Here is an 11560-nt window from a genome sequence, read left to right as displayed (position 1 = left end):
GCTGGAGGAGCTGGGACTGTCACGGGCACGCAGCCCCGGCAGCGGCGTGCCCACGCTTCCAGCTTCACCCCTGCATTTTCTACGTTGGTTGATGCCCCTTCTTGCTTAGCTCCCACCCTGCCCTGCCTTCAGCAAGCTGGTGGCCGGGTGATGGAGCAGCTTCCCTCGCTCTTGTGAGCACTAGAGCCACTCCTGCAGAGTTCATTTCCTTCCGACTAACCCTTTTCTCTAATCCAGAGCAAATCTCAGGAACCAAGTGGGGAAGAAAAGGATTTATGTGACCCATCAGTAAAATCCAGCCTGAAAGAAGAGAATGTAAAGGCTGCTGTTCCAGTGGTCTCGCAGGTCTCCGTGCTGTTTTGCTAAGTGCTTCTCCCGGCAGTGCGAGCGCTCGCCCCGCGGCCAGGGCTGTGCTGCTCCTCCGCTCCCCTTGCAGGGCTCTCTGTATGTATTGGTCAGACACACACCCCCACACGTGTCTGCAGGCGTGTTCCTCCGGGGCTGCTGGACACCCTGTGTTTCCCCCATACCTCTCAACCTCCCACCGTGCTGAGGGAGGGATGTGCCGGCACAGCCCGGCCGTGGGGGGACGGCTCTGGCTGCAAACGCTCGGAGCAGAGGCCAGGAGGTGGGGTTTCCTCTGGCATCGTGGGGTTTCCTCTGGCATCATGGGCTTTGAGCTGTTCCTAAGGGACAACTGGGTCTAGATTTCCCATGGCTTCATGGCAAAGCGTGGCAAGGGGACACGTCCCCTCCGATGGCGGAGTTGAGAGGTATGTCCGTGTCTGGAGAAGAGTGGATGGAGGGAGGTCATCCCTTGGCTCTGGCCGTGCTGTCAATTACACTGACCAGGTCACCCTGAGACTCACCTGAGGCCTCTGGAGGGGCAGGTGGTGTCGGTGGGGCAGACTCACCCCAGGGCAGCTGTTGGGCTGCACCTCCCCCCGGGGTGATGCTCCGCAGGATGCTCAGTGGAATTGGCTCACTCCTCCTCAGTGGAATTGGCACCCTCCTTTGCTTCTCCCTCACCGTGCCTGGCTGATGGGCCCTTTCCTTTCAAACTCTTCTCTCTTTCTTTCCCTTGTTTGTTTTTTTTTGAGTCACTGACATCCGATAGCCCTGCGTCTGAGCTCTTTCTGAATGTCTCCTATCAGACCCATTGTTTTGCATCCATCTGCTTCCACCAGTGCACTGAAGTGCCTCCAAGCTGGCCGAGCTTTTTTTCCGTGTGACCGAGCCTTTTTGAGATGATTTGTTGCCACCAAACTTTCGGCACAATCCAATTGAGTCGCCTTCTCTCCCCCAGCAAAGCCGCTGCTGTCAGAAAGGTTTCGGTCTCCATGCTTGAGTTGTGTTTGACTCTACTCTGTGGATGTTTGCTGCAGCCTTCCTCTTCCTCCTCCTTCTTCTTCTCCTCCTCCTCCTTCTCCTCCTCCTCCTTCTCCTCCTCCTCCTTCTCCTCCTCCTCCTCCTTCTTCTCCTCCTCCTCCTTCTCCTCCTCCTCCTCCTCCTCCTCCTTCTCCTTCCCGCCGTGTCCCCGCCGGCGCTGCCCCGCGGTGCTCACGGGCCCCGTCTCTCCACGATTGTGTCTCCTTCAGAGAGCGGGCGTGAGGGAGGGCCCCGAGGAGAGGGTGAAACCGCCCCGGCACAGGGCCCCCGAGAGCGACACTGGCGACGAGGAGCCCGATCAGGAGAAGGACTCGGTGTTCCTGAAGGACAACCACCTGGCCATCGAGCGCAAGTGCTCCAGCATCACGGTCAGCTCGACCTCCAGCCTGGAAGCGGAGGTGGACTTCACCGTCATCGGGGACTTCCACGGCACAGCCTTTGAGGACATCTCCCGGAGCCTGCCCGAGCTGGACAAGGACAAGAGCGAAACAGAGGACGAAGGCCTGGTTTCCTTCCAGCACACTGACAAAGTAGTTCCCGGACTGGAAGTGGATGTCAAAGGCAGGGATAAGGTCTCCCAGCCCAGCCCAGATGTCTCCCAGCCAGAGGTACACAGGGACGCCCTTCACTGGGACTGGCCCGGTGCCATCGTGCCTCCGTGTCCCCTGTGCCCGGCACTCCCGGCGGGTTTGGAGGAGCATGCTGGCTGCCCCCCTGCTCCTGCACGTGTTCTGTGTTGCATGGCTCTGTCACGTGCTTCGTGCATCTGCTAACCAGGAGAAGTCACTGTCACCTCTCAGTCCCTGCGTTTGGCTGTCCCGCCCGTGGCAGCATGCGCACCGCAGGGAGGGCACGTGGCACTAACCACCGGGGCTGTCCTCGTGTCTTGCATGAATTCAGTGACCAGTCTGTGTAGTGCAGAGCCGTGTGCTGCCCACTAACCTCTCTGGTCATGCTGGGGCCGGGAGGGCTTGGCCTCGTGGAGCCGCTCACGGAGGGTCACTCTGTGCTGGGAGGGATCACAGCAGGGCTAACAAAACTGCATGTGCATGTGTGTGGGGCTGAGTGCACGCAGGGGCCGGAACAGCAGAACCAGCCCCAGCTCCATGTGGCCTTGTCTCTGTGCTGGGCCAGGGCCGCCTCCAGCCCAGCCAGCCCAGGGCAGCCTCCAGCCCTGCAGGTAAGTCCCCAGCGCTGGCCAGGGCTGCTGAGGTTAGTCCAGACCTGCTGAGGTTAGTCCAGACCTGAAGCCAGGAAGGAGCTGCAGAAATACAGGGAGCTGTCTCTGAGCCAGCCTGGAAACCCTGGTGTGGAGTGTCCGGTGCTGTGGCCGTGGGGGATCCGCTCCAGGGCCGGTGTGGGCAGGGCGCTGTTGGCTCGGGAGTACTGAGCACGGGTGAAGCATCCCCTGTGCAGGAGCCCTTGGCAGCTCCAGTTTCCTGCATCAGGGCAGTGCTGGCAGCCTGTGTCCACTCCCCAAGGCTCCGACACCCCGGGTGTATCCAGAGCCACCAGGAGCTGGTGCAGATCACAATAAAATGGCTGCAGCACATGGGGGAAGCTGGTCTGGTAGATCTCACTTAGCTTTTGAAGAACATTTTGTCCTCATCCATGGTGTCTATAAATCTACCCAAAAAATCCCAGGGACAGAGCAGCAGGCCTGATTTGGGGTGTGTGGGTCACAGGGCACTGTGGGTGGTGCCCATCTGCCCAGGGCAGCAGCCCAGCCCAGGCAGGGCTCGGTGTGACACTCAGAGGACACCCTGTGTGTGGCACCTGCGGAGGAGCGGGGCAGGGATGCTCTGCCACGGCTGGTGCACAAGGAGCACAGAATCAGAGTGGTTGGGTTGGAAGGGACCTTAAAGGTCATCTCTTCCCAGCGCCCTGCCGTGGACAGAGCACTCAGGGCTGTTGGCATCGTGCCCCAGGGCCTGCCTCTGCTGACTCTGTGCTGTTTCTCCTGCAGCCTTCAGCCCCAAAAGCGGACGCTGTGACGGTGAAGAAGCCCGAGGCAGAAGGCTCCGCTCCCCATCGGGTCAGCACCACAGACATGGCCCAGGTGACGTGGTGGCTCCGTTCCCATGGCCCTGCTCCCCAGAGCCCCAAAGAGGCTGAGCTCTGACTCCCCAAAGCCTCAGCCCACCAAAGCCTGTCCCTGGCAGCAGTGCTGGGAGGGTGGGGCCTTTGTGGGGTGGCTGGGGGCCTCTGCTCACCCTTGGCTTGCTGAAGTCCCCAAAACACAAGCTAAAGCCCACGCAGAGATATTCTCTGAGTGTCTCTGGCCCCACCTGCCATGCCACTAGGCAGTGCTGGCACACAGGAACGTCTGCAGTGGGTGACAGCTGTCTGTGGCCTCACGGCCCTCCCTGGCTTCCTCTGGCAGCAGGGATATGGCCAAACTGTTCCTGCAAGTGTCACCCACTCCCTGGTGGCACCTCCAGGCTCACCTGGTTTCCTTTGCCCTGGCAGGTGGATGGAGGCACCCCGGGGAGCAGGGACACCACCACCACTGCCCAGGCTGGCACCACAGAGACACCGCTGGCAACCTCAGTAAGCGGGGCTGGCCCTCCAGGGGTGGGGAGCCGCTGTCCCCTGCGGTCCCTCTGCTCCAGCAGGAGTGACCGGGGCCAGCTGTGCTGGGGGGACCCTGCCCCACCGGGGGTGTCTTTGGAGGGTGACACCTGCTGGGTTTGCCCCATGCACCTGGGCCAACGTGGCTGTCTGTTCTTCTTTCAGGATCACGGCACCAAGGCTGGCAAAGGGGCCACTCCCAGCACAGACCTTCGCTCCCTGTCTCCGGTGAGGGGGGATGTGGTGCTACCAGCCAAGCCAAGCTGGGGAAGGCAGCCCTGTGGGTCTGGGATTGGGTGGGATTGGTCCCACAGGGCCCCGTGCCATGTCCCCAGCACTGGTACCTGGCTGATGTGTTGGTGCTGGGACGGGCAGAAGGATGCTCACAAGGCTGGAGAGCAAGATGTCAGGAGACCCTGACCTGTGGGCTTTTTCTTATGCCAGCTCCGTACCTTGAGCACCTGCCTGAGGAGGATAATTCCCAAAAACACCCCAGTCCCTGGTGCAGTGGGCTGAGATGCATTCAGCCCTGGGCATCCTGCAGGGTCACCCAAGGCCACCCACAAAGTCTCCTGACTCCCAGTGGAGGTCATGGTCACCAAGCACCCTGCCCAGCACGGCCCTTCCTCTGGAAAGGGATTTCTTACTCCATCCCCTTGTTTTGATGGAGTCCAGCCTGGCCAAACACCAGGTGCTGCCCCAGGCTCATCCCTTTGTGCTGCAGGGAGAGCAGAGCTGGCACTGGGGCTGGGGTTCCAGTGCATCCTTCCCAGCCTTTCTTCCCGGCCTTCCCAGCCCTTGGCAGGCACAGTGGAATGGACACAGACAGAGGCAGCCTGAGAGCTCTGTCTAGAGTGGCTCTGAGGGAGGGTGAGGAAGAGCCAAAAGCTGCCTTGAGACTCTCTATCTACTGCAGAGGCCCTTTCCAGCAGCTGTGGGCCTGGAATACCTGTGGAAACCTCTCCCTGTCCCCCCCAAACCCTTGGTGCAGTTGGAAACACGACTCAGTGCCTTTTTCCCTTGCCATGCTCTCCCCTCCCGTGCTTGGCTGAGTGGGTGCATCCCAGTGGGAAGGTCCTGGCTCTTTGGGAGCTGGCGCTGGGGGCTCCCCCACGATGTCCCCTGACTCCACCACTCCGTGTCCTGCAGATCTCTGGCAGCTCTGGGAAGGAGGTGCTCACCAGCATATTCAGCGCCACTGCAGAAACGCTCTCCACTTCCACCACCACCCACGTTACCAAGGTGAGAGCAGCTCCAGGGCTTCCTGAGAGCCACTGGAACTAGGGCATGGGTGGATTTATATTGTGCTTGGTACAGCAGAGAGGGCCCCTCTCCTTCCAACAAGCCCGGAGCTGTGCGCTGTCCCATGGGAATGGAGATCCCACAGAGTGCTCCGTGCGCTGTGCCCATCCAGCCACGTGTGACCACAGCAGGCAGGCACAGCCAAGGATGTGCATCCAGCCAGGGGCAGGCCAGGGGTGGGAAGTGAAGGAGATGAGGCTGCAGCAGAGGGTCTCACCCACAGCCATTGCATCCCCAGATTAAATATATGCTCTTCTCCCGGGGAACAAGGGGCAGGATGAGAGGAAATGGCCTCAAGTTGCACCAGGGGAAGTTTAGATTGGATATTTGGGAAAATTCCCTCACAGAAAGGGTGGTCAGGCACTGGCACAGCTGCCCAGGGCAGTGGTGGAGTCCCATCCCTGGAAGGGTTTCAAAGATGTGTAGCTGTGGCACCTGGGGACGTGGTCAGTGCTGGGCTTGGTGATGTCAGAGAGCTTTGCCAGCCTCAGTGGTTCTGTGATTATCTACAGAGACAGCAGCAGCTCAGTGAGGAGCTGAGCAGCAGGAGGGTGCTTGGTGCCTGCCCCCAGCCCTTCTCCTTCCCCCTGTGGGCAGCTGTGTCTCACAGCTCTCCCTGAGCCAAGGGCAGTGGGAGCTCTGCTGACCTACAGGGCAGTTGCTGAGGGGATGCTGGTGCTGTTCCTGCTCCTGTGGCAGAGTTCCCCCTGCCTGGAGCTGGCTGCTGGGACAGGGGGTGAGAGCTGTCCTTCTCCTCATGCAGACTGTGAAAGGGGGGTTCTCCGAGACCCGGATAGAGAAGCGCATCATTATCACGGGAGATGAAGATGTGGACCAGGACCAGGTAGGAGCAGGATGCCCTGGCTTTGCCTGATTCTGGCTGTCTCTGGATGCAGCACTGCATGTTTCTGCCTCTGGCTGAACCTGTTTACCCCTTTTGTCCAAAAACTGACCCCTGAGGCCCCAAACCTGTCCAGCAGGGTGGGTCCCCATGGGTGCAGTGCCCCTCAGGCCATGTCCCACCATGAAGCCGTGGCAAAGGTCACATCCCAGTACAGAACACCGGGATGGCATCACTTTTTTACAGCCATAAACACATTTCTAGGTGCCCTTTCTCTGTTGAAATACTCCAGTGACCCAGGTCACCTCTCTCTTCCAGCACAATCTCACTGCAGGTTGACTCTCTCCATATGTGGTGTTTTGCCTCTGCCTCGGTGTCAGAGGACAAAGAGTGACACACTTTTGTGATGAAATAACAAAGACTGGCACAAGTCTTTAGGGCCACAAGGTCATTTTCCTGTGGCCTCACCGTTCGGGATTTGTTGCTTAAGAAAAAAAGGTAAAGAGATAAAAGTAATTAAAAGGCTCTAAAATAATTTTTGGAATTATCATAATGAATTTGATAATTCCTGTAGATTTTTCTAGTGTTTTCCTTTGCCCAGGTTTCAGTAGCACCTCTGTACAGAAAAACTGCACAGAAAGGCAGCACATGAGAGCTCCCAATGGTGGATGAATTCCCAGTCATGCTGGATTCCCATGCTGGGCTCCAGCCTCTTCTGCCAGGCTGCTGTGGGTTCAGCTCTGAACCCCAGCATCCCTGTCCTCCTGAAATCCCACTGTGCTCCCTGGAATCCTCCTCAGCTGCTTTCTGGCTGCAGTCAGGGAGGATTACAGGAGAGGGAGGATAAATGCTCTCTCTCACCCTTCTGCTTTCCAGGCACTGGCTTTAGCAATCAAAGAGGCAAAACTCCAGCACCCTGACATGCTGGTAACCAAAGCTGTGGTGTACAGAGAAACAGAGCCCTCTCCAGAGGAAAGGGACAAGAAACCTCAGGTAGGTGGAGAAGCTGCCAGGTGTGATTTACACCTGCTGGGTAAGGGGGGTGTAACAGGTCATGGTCTCTGGTCTCACCACCACAGGTGTTGGCATGGTGGCTCTGAGCACGGCCACTGGGTTGTGGTCAGGAAGCCACCACCATGCCACCAAAAGCAATGCTGTGCATGTCACCCTGCTGTCCTGCTCAGCTCTGAGGCATTTGATGTGAAAAGGAAAGGACCTGCTCGTCCCCCTGGGCTGGGGAGGGAATGAGGGCACCTGAGGTTTGTGGGTGGGCTGAGGAGCTTGGCTACAGGTTCTGCAAAGCCAAAGTGTCAGACCAGTGCTGCCACAAATGATAATTTCTGTGCAAGAACCGTACAGTTTCTTCAGTCCCCCTCGGATCCCCAGGCTGAGGTTTTATACACACACAGGAGCAGGCAGCAGCACACAAGGTTTGCACCTCCCTGCAGACACCCCAGAGCTGTCACAGTCCCAGACAACTCCCCATGGCTTGGGGACTCCTGCCCCACACTAAACCCCCTGCTTGACCCCATTGCGCCTGTCAGCCAGGAGCTGCAGCTCCTCTGGGTTGGCACAGCCACCAGACCCCTGTGTGGGAGCAGTGGGCACAGGGGTGGAGAGGACAGGGGACAGTTCTGGGGGCTCTGGCGGCAGCCAGGCTGCAGGTGCGTCTGGAGAGGCTCCTCGGAACTGGGATTTTCCATTTCTTTATCGTATGAAGGTCTTGATTGGCAGCTTTTAAGCCTGGAAAAGCAACCAGCACTGCAGCTGGGAGGGTCAGGGGAGGCTCGTGGAGCTGCCTGGTCCTGTCCCACAGCACAGACAAGCGCAGACATTCCTGCATCCCATAGGATCCACAGTTTTAGTTGAATGGCTTAAAGGGAGGGAGCAGCAACTCCCCCTTACATCCCCCATGCACCAACACCAGCCAGTGCCTGAATTCCTGCTAATTACCAGAGCTCCTGCTAATTAAGTGCAAACTGTGGCCCCAAGTGTTTGCAAAGTCTCTATCCAGTGCCCTCATCCAAAGAGGAGCCTCCACGGATTGGCACTCCGTGACTTGGTCCTTCCCATCTGCCTTGCACAGGAATCTTGACCAACATGTTCCTGGAAGCCAACATCTGTATTCCAACCTGGAGAACAGGGGAGAAGAAGCCTTCATGCTGGATTTGTCAGCAAGACATAGACATCCTGGCTGCAATGTTCATGGCGAGAGACAAAAATTTTTAAAAAAGGAATAGCAAATATATTATATATATATATACATACATACATATATATATATATATATAAACAGGAAACAAAATGCATCCTTGCACTGCTGCTATATGCTGGAAATGAATAGCAAACAACACCACCAACAAACAAAGCCAACCCTCTGCAGATAAATTGAAGAATTTCCTGGATTGGTGATCAAATCAGATTTAAAAAGTCATAATAATAACAATAATCTCGGTAACAATACAATTAGCCACCATCTTGCATGTTACATGAAAGGACACACAATCATGAGTTCATTTGTTGCACACTGAATGAAAAGGAAAACTGCTTTGCAACAAAGCAAGTAAGCAAACTGAAGTAAAAAACCACAAGCAGAAGCAAAACCATTCCCCACCTCTGGAAAGAAGAGAGAAAAACATTCAAGTTATGACCTTAGAGTTATTTTCCAATTCACAAGTGTCGTTTCGCCCTTCTCCTCATTCTATGCTGGTTTTTTGCATTTTTTTGGGGGTTCTGTTAACTCTTCCCCTTCCCTTCCTTATCTTCTCTGTGCACTTGTCCAACCTCTTGTTCTCTGAAGGTATTTAGAAATGGGTTTCATTTCAAACAAAGCCAATGATATGTACATGGCTTCTCATCTCTAACGAGCAGCCTGTGGGGTTTCATATGGATGTGCATTTCAGTTCTGTATATTATTCTATATAACGGAGGGGGAGGGAGGGAACAATGCTGAAATAATTCAACAGCGCTGGTACAGACGATGCCGACATTTTTAAATTATTAACTCTTGGATTGACTGTGGTTGGTGTATTTGGAGACTCTTAGATCACACGTGGGACTCTGAGTCCTGCAAGAAGGGAATGGGGAAGGTTTCGGCTGCTGCTGGTTGGGGGGAAGGGGAGAGGGCGACAGGAATGTCCTGCTGGCTGATCTGCAGTGTGTGGTGGTGAGGAGGGGCAGCGGTCACCTGGAGGGGCAGCGAAGGCTCCAGCTCCGACAGCCGTAAGCAGGATGGGCTCCCAGCCCCCCCAGAGCCACGGGATCAGCTGGGAGCGAGTTGGGAGCAGCCGCAGGGCTCATGGCTCCCCTCCAGCCCGCAGAGCCGTGCCGGTGGGTGGGGTGGGTTTGCTTTGTTTCTGGATCCCAGTAATGGAGTTACTTGAGTTTTGTAGTAGGGTCGAAGGCAGAGGGGCTGTTTGTGCCCTGCCTCCCCCACTACCCGGGGTGTGATGGCAAAGGGCTGGGACAGCGCTGGCAGGGCCATGGCAGTGCTCCCCCGACCTGCCTAGGGATGGGCAGTGGAGGGACCGTGCTGTGTCCATCCCTGCAGTGTCCCCAGCAGGCCAGGCTGCACGGGAGAGCCCAGGAAGTGTCAGTGGAGCTGCTCCCAGCTCGGCCTTCAGCCACAGGCTCCCTCCAGGGCTGCCTTTGGAAGGGGACCGTGGGCCAAGCCCAGGGCCCCGTACACTGTGAACCAGGCAGTTCGGGTAGGCTTGGAACCAAAACCAGAAAGGAAAGGAAAGAAATGGGTTTCCTTCTCGGAATTGTCTCCAGCTCCTGCAGAAACAGAAGGGCCCATGATTCTGCACCATTTTGCCTTTAGTCTCTCACCCCTCACACAGACTGTGCCCAGGGACAGGAGCGTTCTGCCAGCTCCTGCCAGGGCTCACAGGATGCCCGAGCAGGAGCGCCCGAGCCGTGAGGATGCCGTAGGTAGACCCTACTCCCACCCTCTCTGTCCCAGGAGGGAGCTGCTCCTGGCAGCTGCTCACCAGTTGCTCACCAGTGCGTCCCTGGGGAGTCTCTTCTCCTGGCAGAGAGGTTTCTCCTGCAGGCATGGAAGGCAAGAGCACGGGAGCTGCTGCCAGTGCCAGCACCGCTCCCCAGCTCCAGCCACGCGCCCTCAGAGAGCACAGCCTGAACCTAACAGCACTTAAGGCAGTAGCAAAGAGGCTCCTTTTCTCTTTTGTTTTCCCAGTGCACCCAAGCCAGCCGTGCCAAGCAGTGGTGCTGCCAGGGGTGGTGAGGGCCAGGGTCTGGGGTCTGCCTGCCATGCTGGTGTTCACCAGTACATGGCACAATTCAGACTCGGGGGAGCCCACCTGGCTTGGGCACCTCCACAGCCCAGCCAAGGCCACCGGCACCCTCCAGACTTGCTTTGGCGCTGTGCACAGTGTGGGAAGCGAAGGTTCCCGTGGGAATGAGCAGCCTTTCAGAGTTAGGCTCCCTGTCTGTGCGCTTGGACTGCCGTGAGTTCCGTTTGCAGTGAGCAGCCCCTGGCTCCCTCAGCGTGTTCATGGGTGGCAGTGTCCAAAACATTTTTTTTCTTTAAACTAAAAAGAGAAAAAAAAAAAAAAAGGAAAGAAAAAAAGCTCACTGCTTGTTCTCCTGGCGAGGTGTGGCTTTCTGCTGCTCAGCCCCAGCCTGCCCATCACCGCGCTCCGTTTCAGATAGCTGGCCACTGCTTGTTTTCTTCCAGGGGCCTTTCTGTGGAAAGGGGTGGGAGACACGAGTGCCTGTTTTTACCCAATCCCACAAATTCATTCTGAACCTGGCCTGCGATTGCATGAGTAATAATAACGGTAACAATAATAATAATAATAATATTTATTTTTATTTGAGAAGCACCTTACCAACCAACTGCAACACTCTGTTGTTCCTTCACTAACTCTCCTTTTCTCTTCCCTTGTTCTTCCTCTCCCCCTTTGGTCATACTCCTTTTCAGTGCTCGGTGGTGTATGCGTGTGTGCTCACTGTTCTTGTATTCAATAAAAGTGAAATAAATGTGTTTGATGCTAAATCAGCCTGGGGCCTTGGTGGACTCTTTCCTACTGAGAGGATGGAGAAATGAAGGGGGAACCTTGGAATGAGGGGCACTGCACATGGAAATACAGGGCTTTGTCTAAAGAGAAGATTGTAGAAATCATGGAATCCCAGAACAGTTTGGGCTGGAAGGGAATATAAAGCTCACCCTGTTCCATCCCTGCCATGGCAGGGACACCTTCCACTGTCCCAGGCTGCTCCCGGCCCCAATGTCCAACCTGGCCTTGGACACCTCCTGAGATCCAGGGGCAGCCACAGCTGCTCTGGGCACCCTGTGCCAGGGCCTGCCCACCCTCCCAGGGAACAATTCCTTCCCAATATCCCATCCAGCCCTGCCCTCTGGCAGCGGGAAGCCATTCCCTGTGTCCTGTCCCTCCAAGCCCTTGTCCAAAATCCCTCTCCAGCTCTCCTGAA

The 11560-nt window shown here is 56.6% G+C and overlaps 1 protein-coding gene across 14 annotated transcripts in view; it reads left to right on the top strand.

Moving 5' to 3' along the window:
- The window catches only part of EPB41L1 (erythrocyte membrane protein band 4.1 like 1), a 68033-nt gene extending 56907 nt beyond the window's left edge, over positions 1-11126 (top strand). For 7 of the 14 annotated variants that reach the window (XM_032126593.1, XM_032126595.1, XM_032126597.1 and 4 more), the window contains 9 exons: positions 238-345; positions 1599-1997; positions 3356-3448; positions 3859-3939; positions 4126-4188; positions 5110-5202; positions 6026-6106; positions 6980-7096; positions 8190-11126. In XM_032126593.1, coding sequence (XP_031982484.1) covers positions 238-345; positions 1599-1997; positions 3356-3448; positions 3859-3939; positions 4126-4188; positions 5110-5202; positions 6026-6106; positions 6980-7096; positions 8190-8198 — 1044 coding nt within the window. In that variant the 3' untranslated portion in view covers positions 8199-11126. The remainder of the gene's footprint in view (positions 1-237; positions 346-1598; positions 1998-3355; positions 3449-3858; positions 3940-4125; positions 4189-5109; positions 5203-6025; positions 6107-6979; positions 7097-8189) is intronic. The other 7 variants (XM_032126600.1, XM_032126599.1, XM_032126598.1 and 4 more) reach the window with 3 other exon arrangements.
- Positions 11127-11560: the final 434 nt, after the last annotated feature.

Source organism: Corvus moneduloides, chromosome 17, assembly GCF_009650955.1.
Source record: "Corvus moneduloides isolate bCorMon1 chromosome 17, bCorMon1.pri, whole genome shotgun sequence".
NCBI classification, from domain to species: domain Eukaryota; kingdom Metazoa; phylum Chordata; class Aves; order Passeriformes; family Corvidae; genus Corvus; species Corvus moneduloides.
Note: the sequence above shows the minus strand (reverse complement) of the source record. Positions and strands in the feature narration are given on the sequence as shown.